Raw genomic sequence first — 16,744 nt, 5'->3', positions numbered from 1 at the left:
TAGATGCAATTTTGAAAAAAAGGTAATACTGAAGAAAGATTTATCTAAGAGATTGCATAGGTTTAAACAAACTGCTAACTGTCATCAAGAAGTTTTTTTTTGTATTGAATTCCTCAAAAAGTTACAAAGGAAACTTTTCAGATTGAAGTATTAATTCTGATATTAAAGATTTAATTCTAAAAATAATGGAATGAAAAACCAAATTTAAATATTACTTTCATAAATATAAAATATTTTAATTGTATTGCTTATTTCATCAACTTTTGCATTAACATTTGCATTTTTATTTATCAAAAATATTTGTGTATTCTAGTCATCTACTTGGCCTAACCAACTTTTTGTTAACTGAGGCATCTTACCAAATACACTCACTATTCCTAATTTCTGTCTCAGATGTTTTCTTATCATTACATTGTAAAATGCATTTATTTCAAACCTTCATGGTTTCAAGCTTTTCATGGTTATATAAACAGCCCTAAAATCCATAGATACAATTAAATTAAGGTAAGAAAAAGTTATTTATAACAACTTAATATCCTGTTAATTGAATTAATTGTGATATTGTTTAAATTGCGATGTTGTTTTTTTCACACACAACAAGCTGATTCTTTAAACTGAATCTACAGTTAAACATAACTGTACTAAACGTTAGTAACCATATTTTTAAAAACATGACAGATACATGCAATACTTTAAAAAAAAAAAAAAAAAAAAAAAAATATATATATATATATATATATATATATATATATATATATATATATACACATATATATATATATATATATATATATATATATATATATATATATATATATATATATATATATATATATATAATATATGTATATATTTAAAGTATTGCATGTATCTGTCATGATGCGGAAGTTATCGGACAAAATAAAAACGTCAATAACTTATTTATAAATAAAAAAACAAATTACTATTATATTTTTTTAAATAAAGCATTTATCTTTTAATAAAAATATATTATTTTTTATATGAAAAAACACCACCATCTGCAATTGATCTCAATTTTGCTCTGACGCCTTTCATATGCGACTGTAAAAAGTTTAAATCAATTTCTTGTAGTTTTAGTTTAATGCGATCAATCAAAACTTGCTCTGTTGAAGCTTGCCAATCTCCCTCGTAAACCTTCTGTGCCAAATGTCCCCAAAAATTTTCAATTGGTCGTACTTGAGGCACATTTGTGGGATCGGATTCTTTATCAACGTAATAGACATATTGGTCCATCCAATTTAGAGAATCTTTAGAATAATGAGAACTTGCTAAATCTGGCCAAAATAAATAGTTAAAGTCTCCATGATACTTGTGAATAAATGGACGAAGTCGTTTTTCTAAACATTCATTTATATAGATTGATGAATTGATCGCTACAGCCTTGGAAGTGCGAAACAATGGCTCGGACATACCACAGTCGGATATGGCTATCCACATTAATAACTTTTTTGGAAATTTCTCTTTTCCTATAAAACGAACACTTTCTGGGAATGTCTTTTTGTTGTTTGTGTAGTATCCAGAATTTCCAGGCATGTTGTCTCCTGCAAAACAAAAGTATTTTTCGTCATCGATGACTAGAAGAGATTTTGTGTTATAGAGTTGGTTAACTAGTTTCCTACTTCTTTTCTTTGCCTTTATTTGTTGTTCTATAATGTATTTTGGAGTCTTTTCACGTTTTCTATATTTAATATTCATTTTTTTTAACTGACGACCAATTGTCGATTGATTTACACCGAATTTAAAACCTATTTTTCTCTGACTGACCCCTTTTCGATTGTTGACAAGTCTTGTTAACTCGGCTTTCTTTTCTCTAGTCCAGGATGTTGGACGACCACGGTGCTTTCTATCAGAAAACGATTGAACAGTTTCAAGTCTTTTTAGGTTATCATATATTGTACTTCGAGCAAATCCTTCCTTTTCAAAATGATTTACAATTTTTTTTTTTTTATATTAGGTTTATTTACAAAAAACATTTTTAGTCGCTTTCGAAAAGATTCTCGTTCAGCTGCATTTAACCTCATTTTGAATAATTGTGTTTTAAATAATAAAGTTTATATTTTATAGATCGTTTATGCCTACGCATAAAACCACAAAAACTAATTATTATGCTCAAATAATGAAATCAGGATTTGTCCGATAATTTCCGCATCTCCCGTTATATACATATATACACATATCAATCCCCAGAACCATAGGGAAACAAGTCCGTAATTTCCAAAAATGAATTTATGTTGACAATACATTAAAAACACTCATAACTTTTAGTTCCACACAGAACCAACTCTCTTTCGCCTATAACAGTTATAGGTGAAGGAGAGTTGGTTCTGTGTGGGACTGAAAGTTATGAGTGTTTTTAATGTATTGCCAACAAAAGTTCATTTTTGGAAATTTCGGACTTGTTTCCCTATGGTTCTTGGGGATCGATATATGTGTGTGTGTGTGTGTGTGTGTGTGTGAGTGTGTGCATGTGTAAACGTGCAACTTGAGTAGCAATATTTTATTATAAATATTAGCATTTAGCTATGTATCTATGTACTTATATACTATAGATACATACATTTATATATAAAATTTGTATTAATTGAATCCTTGATATGATTGGTTTTATACATTTTATTTAAATAAAACAAATTACCTTAGACTAAAAAATGTAAATTCTTTGTCAATGTAGGATACACCAAATATTTATAATATGCATAAATATAAATATATATTATAGTAAAAATATTACACAGAGATAAAGATGTATATAAATATGTTTACTGTCTTCTAAAAACACCATCTTTTGGAAAACCAAATCGATTTAATGAAAAAATATATATATTGTTAATATTTAGACTATATTTTATTTGTCAATATAGCTCCACTATCAAATAGCTGCTTATCATTTTATTTTCAGGTCTCTCGACTAACCTGAAACTAGTAAATTGTTAATAGACTTAAGTCTTTAGTCTAGTTACTCATATAGAATATATAAGCTAACATAATAAATTTTGGATTCAAGTTATTAAACATTTAAATATTAATGAATTTGTATTTTAATTTTTTGCCTCACTCTACGACATTTTTTTAAAGGAAGATTGGCTTCAAAATTTAGTGACTTCACGTTTGGGCATTCAACAGTTTATAATATCGGTTAAGGGTGAAATAGCTTGATGTATTTAACACTTTTAAAGTTTTAATATTTATTATGTATATTATTTTGTTTAAATTTTGATTTTTAAATAGAATATAGGTATATAAAGATCATGATTTTATCTTGTTCTGCATATAATTGCACTCAAAGATATACTAAAGGGGTTTCGTTTCATGGGTAAGTAGCTACAAATCATTCTATGCTAAGATCCTACATTATATTTCGAATATAAATAGCATATTATTTTAATATACCTGTTTTTGTTGGTAGTTTTCCGAAAGATCTGGAATTAAGGAGAAAATGGATACGTTAGACTGTTTACTATCGTTAAAATGGAAATGTTTACGTTAGTAAACAGTCTAAACTTTGTGGTAAACATTTCACTGGTATGGTATAATTTATAAAAACCATGAAGGAAGTCTTTGGAGTTCGCAAAAGAAACTAAAAAAGATACAGTTCCTTCTATATTTAATTTCCCAAAACTTTAAAGAAAAAGTACTTTTTCTTGAATACCACCAAAAAACAGGTAAAGTATTTTTTCAAATAATACCACCAATGCACTATGCGTCGCTTAGCTGAAGTAAGATTTTGTACATATTTTTTAGTGATTTTTCATACTTAAACTTTTTAAGTTTTTTTTTTTTTTGCATTCGATTTTTAATTCTCTATAAAAAAAAAAATCAGTTTTAGTTTTTTTAAACTTTTAAGGGTTTTTTCAAGGTTTTAAAAAACTGGCATTTTTGTTAAAATCCTTTTAAGGTATATGATAAGTGTTAAATTTTTATACTATTTTTATGCGAAATTAAAATAATCATATATTTAATCGAATGTAAAACCAGAAAAAGAAAAAAAGGTTTTTGCATTTTTTTGCCGATTTTTTGATTTCTTAATCATTGATTGATTTGAGCATGTGGTCACAGAGGTCGCCTCGTTTTTTTTTGAATAAAATATAGCTACTGCGAATTGATTTTACTGCCATGCAAAAATATTCAGGCGATCTCTGTGACCTTATGCTTTAAAATCATTTTTACTTCTGTGATTTTTTTTAAAAACCGACTAAATTCTGTGAAGTCAATGAAAATTCCGTAGTTCAATAACTTACAGTTTTACCTTGCGATGGTTTTTATAAATTATCAAAATGGCTACATTCACTCTTCGTCAACTTTTAACACATGCATTTCCCTCAAGACATATATTCTTAAGAAAAAATTTTGAAGCCTGTGCCAAATTTTTGCAGTCTAAGTTTATTGCACTAAATAATGCTGGCTGTATGGTTAGTTTCAAAATTTTTGAAGACTGGCTTTTGAGTTGATAAAAAACTTTAACAAATGTGGAAAAAAAAGCAGTTTGTTCTTCACTAAATACAAAGATTTTCTGGATAAAAAAATAAAATACAAATTATATGTCTCGTAAGTTTTTCATTCCTTTAAAGTAAAATGTTATATATATATATATATATATATATATATATATATATATATATATATATATATATATATATATATATATATATATATATATATATACACACACAATATGTATGTATTTATATGTATACATACACACACATGCACACACACACACGCACACACACACGCACACACACATACATATATATACACAGTGGCGGCGTTAGGGTAGGGCCTGGTTGGGCCATGGCCCAGGGCGCCGAATATAAAGGGGCGAAACTAATTGGTTATTTTACCCTTTGCCTTTTTTTTGAATGGGGTTAAATTGAGCTAGAGGCGCCATAGAAATCTCGCCCAGGGCGCTGGTAGTGCTTAAACCGGCACTGTATATACATACATACATTATACTTACCTGTTTAATTTTAGTCCAAGAACTTCAAGTATTAATTGGCCCTCCTTCCTTTTTTGTTCACCTTGCTTGATGAGCTGGTTACCCTGCTGAATCAGCTTTTCACCTTCTTTTAAAATAAGCTGTCCCTCCTCATATTTCCTTATCTGTTGCTCAGGGTCTTTTTCTATGCTATATATATATATATATATATATATATATATATATATATATATATATATATATATATATATTCTATGCTATATATATATATATATAGCATAGAAAGCTATGTCTTTTTCTATGCTATATATATATATATATATATATATATATATATATATATATATATATATATATATATATATATGTACACACATTTTATACACGTTTTAGAAGAAGTACTGTAACAATGGGAACACCTGAACCAGGTATATATACTGCACCTTGTGCGCCAAAACTTAGAAAATCTTTTTCAATGCTCACGAGTAGGATGAAACGTAAAGAATTGATAATCTTATGGGAAAAGAAATGGAAGAACTTCAACATGCTGTAAAAACATGCTGTAAAGTAGACCTGGGTGCAGCATGCACCCAGGTCTTCTTTATATGGTCCAAATTTATCCTTGCATACTTTTTGCAATTTGAGACTAACAGACAGAACATGGGCTGATTTTAAGAAAATTGTTACACAAAATCATCATCTTGTTCCTTCAGGTTTAACCAAGTTAAAAGAATACAAAAAAGTTGACATATCCAGAGCATGTGGAATATTCAGAAACTGAAGTAAAATGTAGTCTCTTCAATATGATCAAACATTCAGTTTCTAGAGCGTTTGAGTATCTTTTGGAGGATGAAGATAATCCTATTAAAGTTTTAGCACAGAAGGAACGTGATAACATATGTGTTATTTGCAAAGTGGGAGGTGATGGTCAGAGTGACCAATCTGAGTTTTAGAATGCAGCAACTATGAAGAGAGGTGTGGATGATTCCACTGTGTATAGCATAGTGTTGATACTGTTGGAGATTCGAAGTGGAAAAAAGGTTATATGGAAAAATTATAATTCAAATAGTCCAGATGCAACCCGTCATCTTATGTTTTGTTTGCATTTTCGAGGCATAGATTCGATCAGGTGATCAATGAAACTTTGTGGAATCGCTGCCCATGCCTTTTGGATTTGTTCAAACAGTTGATCCTTATTACGAACACCTTCACGATTAATTCTGCGGTTGACGATCTCCCACAAGTTTTCGATAGGGTTGAGATCCGGAGATTGAGGCGGCCAATCCATCACCGATAGGTGGTTGTCTTGAAACCACTGCTTGACTACTTTTGCAGTATGTTTCAGATCGTTGTCTTGCTGAAAAACCCATTTTATTGGCATATTCCTCACATCATGAGGTAACATAAGATCTTTCAGGATATTTTTATACATGAAACGGTCCATTATTCCATCGTTTCGATGTATTGGATCTAGACCGTTAGCAGAAGAACACCCCCAGACCATTACATCACCTCCACCATGCTTCACGGTCTTATGGCAGTAACGTAAATCGAGGCGTTTTCCGGCCGGTCGACGTACACGGCAAATGCCACCGCTTCCAATGATGTTGAACTTCGATTCATCACTGAACAGGACAGTTCGTCATTTCTGCACATTCCAGTCAATATGAGATGTAGCAAACAGGAGTCTTTTCTTCTGGTTTTTTAGTGAAATCAGCGGTTTCTTTGCAGGGCGTCGAGAAAACAATCCGGCTTCAACAGCACGTCGTCTGATGGTTCGGTCCGATACAGGCAGCTCTAATTGCTTTTGTATCTCGACTAATGATATCCAGGGATCCTTTTTGACGGATCTGACGATCATAGAATCCTCTCTAGAAGTGGTGGAACGCGGTCTTCCACCTGTTATCTGCTGCCAACTTCCCCGTAGAACGATATTTGGAACATAGTCTTGATACGATCCATTTTTTCACGCGATATTCATCACAAATACTTTTTTGTGACATTCCACTTACGTAATCGCCAATAATTTTCTTTCTTAGTTCCAATCCAAGACTGTCGGAAGCCATTTTTGCACTTGAAGTCTAAAAAATAATCAAAACAAATAATCACGCTTCTCAAGGCTTACCGTGTTACATTTACCTTGTGATGATACAACAAGGTAAATGTAACACGATAAGCCTTGAGAAGCGTGATGATGCTCTGTGGAACACAACGTCTTGGTTGGATGTGTCGATGCAATGAAACACTTGTTGTATTTCACTTCTTTAATTGATGTTCTTCGATAAAACACTTTGATAAAACTCACTTCGATAAACTGCCTTGATAATACTGACTGATTGACTTCCATATACTGACTGAATTACATGTTGATTTACATGTCTCTTATATAGTAAAATGAACCTGTTCTGGAAGATTCTATATGCTTCTTTTCGATGCTTCTGGAAGCTTCTGGATATTTCTGGATGCTTCTTCTGGAAACTTCTGCATGCTTCTGGAAACTTCTGGATACTTCCTTTAATTATTAAAAAACTTCCGTGACGTTGACACGGACCAGACTTAAGAAAATGAAACAAACTAAAAAAGTTGCACTTGTTTTGTCCGCTGCAAAATGGCACTTGTCAACGAAATTCTGCCTGTGTGCTGTCACCTGATTGCTTATGTCATGGCATGCTATGACTCCAGACTCCTGAACTATTTGCTGTGGTAGTATAGTTTGTTTCGTTTTTAAAACATGTAAAATTAGGAACACTTTTTTGCATTATTCGATGTTAGTTGCAAATGTTTTGTCCAATACTGTATATATATATATATATATATATATATATATATATATATATATATATATATATATATATATATATATATATATATATATATATATATATATATATATATATATATATATATATATATATATATATATATATATATATAAATATATATATATATATATATATATATATATATATATATATATATATGATTTGAAACCAAATTAGATCAAGTTTTATCGAAAAAATTGAAATTTGTTTTTCAAATATTCATTTGTATTCAAAATATTTACTTATTTACCATCCTTTACCTTTGGATATTTACCATCTCCTGGAAAAATAAAAAAATAAAAAAAATTCATTGGTTGTCCCTTTGAAAATGAAAACACAAATACTTTAATATAGATACATTACAATTAGACGCGTTATCTTGCAATACAGTTATTTGTTGTAAAATTAAAAAAATATATAAAAACAGCTTCTAAAAAATATAAAAATTATATAAAATATTAATAAAACAGAAGACAGTTTATAAATAAAATTTAGGTGATAAAAATCGTCATCACAATGACTTCATAATTTTCCACACTAATATAAATCTTTTGTAAAGCCAATAGAAAGCCGTAATGAAGCAATAAAACCGTGGAATGACTGGGAGGATCTTCTACAATCATTTCCTTTTTAATAAAGGAAGTTCCGTGCGAACGTACTAAAAACAAACAAAAATTAATATAAAATTTAAAAAATTAATGAAAAATTAAAAAAAAAAAACTATATATTATATATATATATATATATATATATATATATATATATATATTATATATATATATATATATATATATATATATATATATATATATATATATTGATATATATACAGTGCACAGTGGGCCATAATGCACTTTTACTGGACAAAATTCATAACTAATTTAATATTAGAGCTATATTCACTAAAATTAGTATGAGTACTAATATGATGTCTGCGCTTTTTATGAAGGTAATATTTTTTTATTTCGTTGCTATGGATCCTTTATTTTGCTTAGCAACAACCTACTTTTGTTATCTGCAGATATTTTATAAGTGCTAAATTCACTAAATTTGGCATGAGTACCAATATGAGATCACACTTCTTACAAGAGTGATAATTTTTTAAATTTAGTTGTTATGGATACTTATATTGCTTAGTTACCGGATACTTTCCTTAGTTACAAAGTGGTAAATTGATATTTGAATATCTTATCGGATTTTTGACCCACCTATATTGAATAAAAATTGAGTATTTAGGTAAATAATGTTTTAGGAATAATAAAAGCAAAAAATAGTGCAAGAAAACGTTATCAATTTTAAATTACATCAAAAAATTATAAAACAATAATATCGTTTGAAGATTGTTTAAGTAATTGTAAAACATCCGAAGGAAATGCTTTATGATTTGTTTGGTGTGATGTTGATTTACGCAATGATGATATAACAGGATCACTGGAAACTAGGAGTCTATTGATAAGATCAGTATTTGTTGCTTTTCTGGATGTTTTTCGGCTGAAATTTTCGCGATAAGATTTAAAGTCTTTATTTCTAGCCTCTTGAGCTTCCTCTGACATAAGTCCGATGGGTAATGTAAGGCTTTTAATTATGTCATGTCCATGTATCAATACTTTGTGAACTGATTGAGCCATGTAATACCATGGATAAAGGGAAACATATAGTCTAAAAGTGTCAAAACAATAATCCTTGAACTTTAAGCAGTCTATTTCATATCCTGAAGAGAGCGTTACCAAGATAATGTAAAATCTGAATATAAGGTTTTGGTCAATACCCAGAATTTCAGCTGTTTGTTCATATGCTGCAAAAGCACGCCTTGAGGTATTGCCATCATTACTTGTTCCAGAACCACCACTTTTAGGGAAATCAACAACAAGTCCCATTTTGTTCATAAAATCAGTCTGAATCTTTTGTTTAGCTACAGATGCCTTTTCTTTGTGTTCTTTAGATCTTGCTTGCCACTTTCTTGTTTCATTTTTATATGCAATGTGCAATAACATCTCAAAAAATCGAATCCATGCATGAAGACTGGAAAGACCATATTTGAACTCTCTGTTAGTATAATCTATATTAAGGATATCAAGACTATTCATATTTTTTGGAGAGACACCACACACTGAACAGCATTGGTATGAGTTATTTTTTTCAGATAATATTGTTTGAACCTTCCCATCAATCATTGTAAGTTCAATAATACAATTCACTTCAATAGAAGATCCGCAAACCTCTAATAAAATCATACCCAAGCTTTCTATCTCACTTTTAATGTACTGATCTTCTTCAATCACAGATTCCTTGGATTCCATTTTGTATGCAAATCTTATGGGTCTACAATAGGCTGTGGAGGACGACTTTTGATTTCTCCAAATAGGCACCTTTTCGTTGCTGTTGTTAAATCCAGTCAAATCCAATGGGACAAGACAAGTAATAAATAATGATTCTTCACGCTTTAAATCTCTGTTAATGTCGGGTTCTGATAAAACTTGTTTATAAATGCTTTGGCCAGTAGCACCATCAAAACCAGCCTTACACGTTAGTGTCATTGTTTTTATTGCTTTGTCGTTCAATATCAAGTGCCTTAGCACAGGTTCCTGAACTGCACAGATTCTTTGCAAAGTATGAGTCATTAAATCTTTTAAAGGAACTGAAGCTGAATAGTCCTCCACTGTTATGTTTGCACGATAACATTTCAATTTTGCATCTCTGACATCATTGTAAGCGGGGTAGATGTTATATTCTTTCTCCAAGGCTCCGCTTCTAATCAATTGATAGGAAGCTTTTGTCAGACTTGCATCAATTATTAAAGCCAGTGCTTCGTCTGCTGAATATTTAGTTGCTTTATCTGTATTTGATATATTTAAAACATTCTTGGCAGCAATAACAACAGATTCATCTCTAAATTTTTTATTAGCAGCAAAAAATAATTCATTGGATGAATGAGATTCAATTAAACAAGATACACGCCGTTTTTTAGTTTTATTAGAACTATTATCAAATGCAACTGGTTTTCGAGCACGTCTACTTGCAGTTGGTTCATTGTCTTTTTTTCTGACAATTTAATATTCATTAAGCCAGTTCACAAACTTCTTTTCAAAATTTTTCACAGTATAGTTTGCAGATTTCCACTTTTTTTTATACAAGTAAACAAATCGTTGAACAGCATGTCTAAAATCAACGTCTTTAAAATCAGCAAATTTTGGCTGAATAAATTTGAATATATCTTCAGTAATATTTTGTTTTGAAATACTAAGATTGTTTTTTTGGAGAAAATTATGAATGTCTAAGTTTAACAAAACCATATCTAAATAATTATTGTAACAAGTATTTTGTATTTAAAAGTAAAATGTTATAATATATATGCCGCCTGGACTACTAATACTTGTTAGTAATTAAGTTACTACAAGTGTTAGTAATTAAAATTAAAAGTAATTAAATTACTGTCAGTGTTAGTAATTAAATTACTAACAACTACCGAAAATATGTTGTTGCTATGTTATGCAAAGTAAGGTATCCATAGTAACCAAAAAAAGTTAACCTCATAAGAATTCTGAATCTCATTCTAATACATACCCCCAATATTGCGTATTTAGCGCCAGTAAAATACTGTTAAAACAACGTTAATGTAAAAATGAGTTGTTGCTATGCAAAATTTAGTACCATAGCAACAAAGTTAAAACATACATAAAATCTGAACGGGGATTTAAGGGGACGAGCAATCAATTAAAACTCGATTGAAGCATCATATAGCTCAAATAAATATAAGACAACACATGGCAAATTGTGGTAATTATTAGTTATTGTGCGGCAAAAAATAAGTTTCTTAAGAAATTTTTTTTTTTTAATCTGTGATTTTCAAAGTATAACTGAGATAACATGCTATGACAAATTTATTTCACACATTGGTTTTTCTTATCTCTAAATACTCTAGAATAACATGTACTAATTTTTTGTTTCAAAAACGTAGATGTAATTGAAATATAACACAACGTTGATGTCACCGTTAATTACTTATTTATAATTTTTTTTGTTTTTTTATTTTATCTCAATATTCAAATGCTTAGAGTCCTGGTAACTAAGGGATTTAATATAAATAAATTATCAATAGATTTCTCCTAATATATGTAGATACTAAAATTAAATAGGTTTTCAAGATTAGATAACTAAAATTTTTCCCATTTTGTCCACCTACTGGCCCCACTGTGCAGTGGTGTGCAAAATAATAGGTAATAGTAAGGATAAAGCGTTTAATACATCATACTTATGAATATGCTTGACATAAACGCGGGAATCCTACATATATTTCTAACATCAGTTTCTTATGCATATCGTGTTGTTTGATGGTGATGTATAAACAAGTTTGTGTGTGTTTTTATTTGATATTTTATGAACACTTTAATTAAAGGTGTGCAAAATAATAAGTAATGTATATTTAAAATTATTACATTAATAATTTAATTTATTTAGTTAAAAGAATAATTTTGTTAACAGTTACTATGAAATTTTTTGAATTAAAATGAAAATATTTTTTTTTTTAGAAATAAAAAAAAAATGATAAAAAATAAAAGAAAAATGGGACGTAACGTGCATTGTTCGGAAGATAAAAGAAATTTAATCAAAATTTTACGAAACTAGGGTAAAACTTTAAAAGAAATTTTCAAATTTAATGGACTGTTCAATTAATAAGGTATGCAATGCAATAAAAAAAAAATACACCCGAAACACGTGGTCGAAAGAGCAAAACATTTAAAAGAGATGACAGAAATATTGTTCTTTATTCCAAAAGAAATCCTTTTGCAACGTCAATAGAAATAAAAACTACTCTTGTCCTGCAAATTGATGCTTCGACAGTTAGAAAAAGGCTTACTTAACAATATGTTAAAGCCAAAGTACTAAAGAATTGTCCATTTTTATCACCAAATAATATTAAAAACAGGAAAGATTTTGCTAGGAAACACGTGGGCTGACCATCTTCAAAATGGCGAAATATTCTATGGCCAGATGAGACCAAAATTAACTTGTGTGGGTCAGATGCACTGAAAAAATATGTCAGTAGTCCAAAAAGAAAATAATATGATCCTAGATATACCGTCAAAACGATTAAACATGGTGGTGGAAATATTAAAATGTGGGATTGCTTTTCATATTATGGAGTAGGTCCCCTTTTTTGGATCAAAGAAAATATGAGCAAAGAAATATATTTAAATATACTGCAGGATGTTATGCTACCCTTCGCAGAAGAAAACCTACCTTTGATTTGGGTTATCAACAAGATAATGACCCAAAGCATACAGCAAAGGTAGTAAAAAATTGGTTTCATAACGAGAAAATTTGGATTTTGAAGTGGCCAGCCCAATAACCGGACATAAATCCGATAGAAAATCTCTGGGCACACATTAAAAATTAATTAGGAAAACTTCCTAGGACCAAAAATAAAGATGAAAATTAGGAAAACATTAAATACATTTGGAAAAACATTCCAATAGGTACATGCCAAAAATTTGTTGATACCATGCCGTAAAGATGTGCACCGATAATTGTGAATAAAGGGTATAAAACCAAATATTAATAAACCATAAGTAAATTAAATTTTTACTTATTATTGTTCATTATTTCCAAGAAAATATGTAGTTAATTTTAATTTACCAATTTTTTTGCACAGTAGTTAGTTATGTTATTTTACTCAACAAATAGAGTGCTCAATGTTCTTAAAGAACAGGGCAATAATTAATTAGTAAAAATACTTATCTAATTTTCACCATCAGTAGGCTCACCAGGATGAGCCTACTGATGGCGAAACCGATATATGTTTTTACTTTATGGCTATAGTAAGGTACTTACAATAGAAATAATTAACACTGCACCAAAGAAAAATCTAGTTTTTAGATGTTAAATTTGATAAAACTGGATCATGAAAAAGTATTAAGAACAACAGATAAGCTATCATAACCTTACTTAATGATATACAAACACTGCTGAGGCAGGCTAGATTCAAATCTATTTTAAAAGTATTTGATAAGAAGTTTTTGTTTTTGTTATTTTTAAATTTTTTTTTTAGTGATTGATGCTTTACTTTAATTGAAAAGTTTATTTTTAATAATAATGTTTTGTTTATTATAATTATTTTTTTGCAAATATTTTATTCTATTATTTTTATTGACATACTTTCTTTTAATGTAATTTTCATGTGATGTGAATTTCAACACTTATATCGAGTATACTATCAAGTTCAAGTATGGCTAGGCAATCAACTGGACCCAACAGACTGGGGCTGGAATTTAGTAAGTAATGCATTGGAGCCAATTCAAACTTTACTTCCACCTGCTTCAGAAAAACTTCTCAACACCATCTTTTGCAATTGCAAAAGGGGTTGTAGTGCAAAATGTAGTTGCAAAAATCTGTCAGGGTTTTTTTAGCATTCCGTGGAAACGGAGAAAAATCATATACACAAATAAATGGATTATTAAAATATATAATGCTTATGAGCTTAGGTGTAGTGAAAGACAAAAAAATAAAAGTTAAAAATTAACTTTTTTTAATTTTATTTTATGGGTTTAAAAAAAATAAAAAACTTTAAAATTAAGGATTACAAGGAAATTAGAATTAAAGACAATTAAAAAAGAATTAAAGACAACTGATTTTTTTGCACCTCGAGCTTTTTATTTTAAATCAAGAGTATAATCTAGGTTGTCAAAACAAAATAAATAAATAAATACCTCTCGTAATCTTTCATGAAATTTTTCAATAGCTTCATTTTCATTTTGTTTTAAAAGATCTTTATAACTTCTTGTCAATACAACATTAAGCTCTTCAATCGATAAAACTAAGACTGGGTCTAAGTTATTTTTGTTTACTAGCGCAACAAGGTACTCAATATAATGCAATCTAAAAATAATTATAAAGTTTAGATTTATAAAACTTTTCAATTTCACTTTTAACTTTTTTTGTGTTTTGTAAACAATAGAAATAATAAATTTTAATTTAATCAGTTGTTATAAAATTGTAAAAAAAGGTCCTGTTATCCTGTTATTGAAAAATGAAAGGAGTGTAGCTGCATTACCTGAGGGTTGTAGTTTTGGCAAGCAATTTATAAATTAAAAAGTTTTTAAACTTTTAATTTATAAATTATTTTTTTAATCAATATTTTTTCAAAAAACATAACTTAAAAGTTAACAATTTTTGGTAAAAATTTAAGACAACCTAGCAAGAGTATTATTGCTTTTATTTATGAACAATGTTATTAATTATGTTTCTCTTTTTTTTTTTTTTTGCTTTATTCAATCAACCAGATTTTAATAAATATGCAATTGTGCAAGGCCGCATTTGTGGCTACTGCGCCCTTAGGCATATGAATAGTCGTCACCCTTTAATTCATAAAAGAAGCTAAAAAATACATATTTACAGTAAAAACAAACTTTATGTTAGTAAGCTACATTTTTAATGAATATATTTTCAATTTTAATTTTTAAAAAATCTTATTTTCTAAGAATTGTCAAACTTTGTTAAGATCTACAACACATTAATGACTCAATATCAATAATATATATATATATATATATATATATATATATATAATATATATATATATATATATATATATATATATATATATATATATATATATATATATATATATATATACATATATATATATATATATATATATATATATATATATATATATATATATATATATATATATATATATATATATATAAATATATATTCTTTTTTTTTATATAATGATACTTTTAATTAATTTAATAATAATGATAATTATACTTTTAATTACTTTTAATAATGATTTTTTATTGTTTTTAAAATGCTTGCTTTTTTATTGTTTTTAAAAAAAACTGGTTTAAAAAAAGGTTAAAAATCAAAAATCCACTAACTCGCAAAGCCCAGCCATATTATCAGGTGAGTCTTTTCCGCATGGTTTATCAACATAGGCTTCAGATATTGGTATTGAACAATGATATGGACCATTAACTGTAAAAAAATATCGCTTTTATTTCATTAAAAAAAAACAAAAAAACAAATTAATATAAAAAACTTATAAAAAATAAATTAACTAAATACTTTCGTTATCAGGTATTTCTTGGTTAGGCCTGTCCTTGTCATATTCAACGTTATTGTTTTCTAGAATAGTTCTAAGTTCATCCACAGATCTATCTCTCAAATAAAAATAACAGTCACGTGGGTGGTGAGCATGTAAACCTTTGTTGACACAATCAGGATTAACTTGGCATCTCTGTCAATAAAATATTAAAACACAAAAAAATTTGTTTTAAATCATCTTCTATTTCATCTTATTAAATATAAAATATAGATTTTATAAATATACTCTCTTATAATTTTATGGAAAATTCTTCTTCTTCTAATCATTTTTAGAAGAATTATAAAAATAAATATATATATATTTTAATTCTTTCACCGAATTCAAATAAAAAAAAAAAAATTATGAAATTAGAATCAACAAAAAAGAAAAAGAGAAAAAAGAACTAACCCCTCCCTTGAGAAAACTCATAAAGCATCCACAGCAAAATTCATAACCACATTGAGAACAAGTAAAATGCATACAACCACCACTTACAAGAATATACTTGAAATGACACTCAGGACATTCTTTAAACAAAAAATATTTAATGTATCAACTTTGCTAATTTTAATATATATATATATATATATATATATATATATATATATATATATATATATATATATATATATATATATATATATATATATATAGACTATATATATATATATATATACACACACTATATATACATATATATATATATATATATACATATATATATATATATATATATATATATATATATATATATATATATATATATATATATATATATATATATATACACATATATATACATGCATACATACAAACAATATTAGAATATGTTAACGATATAAATATATATAATATAATATATTATAATTAAATATA

The 16,744-nt window shown here is 28.0% G+C and overlaps 1 protein-coding gene across 1 annotated transcript in view; it reads right to left on the bottom strand.

Moving 5' to 3' along the window:
• Positions 1 to 8,123: 8,123 nt before the first annotated feature.
• LOC136092474 (E3 ubiquitin-protein ligase RNF31-like) overlaps positions 8,124 to 16,744 on the bottom strand; it is a 126,710-nt gene continuing 118,089 nt past the window's right edge. The window contains exons 13-17 of the mRNA XM_065820758.1: positions 16,277 to 16,395; positions 15,850 to 16,021; positions 15,663 to 15,759; positions 14,487 to 14,655; positions 8,124 to 8,437 (exon numbers count right to left, since the gene is read on the bottom strand). Coding sequence (XP_065676830.1) covers positions 8,399 to 8,437; positions 14,487 to 14,655; positions 15,663 to 15,759; positions 15,850 to 16,021; positions 16,277 to 16,395 — 596 coding nt within the window. The 3' untranslated portion in view covers positions 8,124 to 8,398. The remainder of the gene's footprint in view (positions 8,438 to 14,486; positions 14,656 to 15,662; positions 15,760 to 15,849; positions 16,022 to 16,276; positions 16,396 to 16,744) is intronic.

This window comes from Hydra vulgaris, chromosome 15, assembly GCF_038396675.1.
Source record: "Hydra vulgaris chromosome 15, alternate assembly HydraT2T_AEP".
In the NCBI taxonomy this organism is placed as follows: Eukaryota; Metazoa; Cnidaria; class Hydrozoa; order Anthoathecata; family Hydridae; genus Hydra; species Hydra vulgaris.
This window is presented reverse-complemented; position numbering and strand designations above follow the sequence as displayed.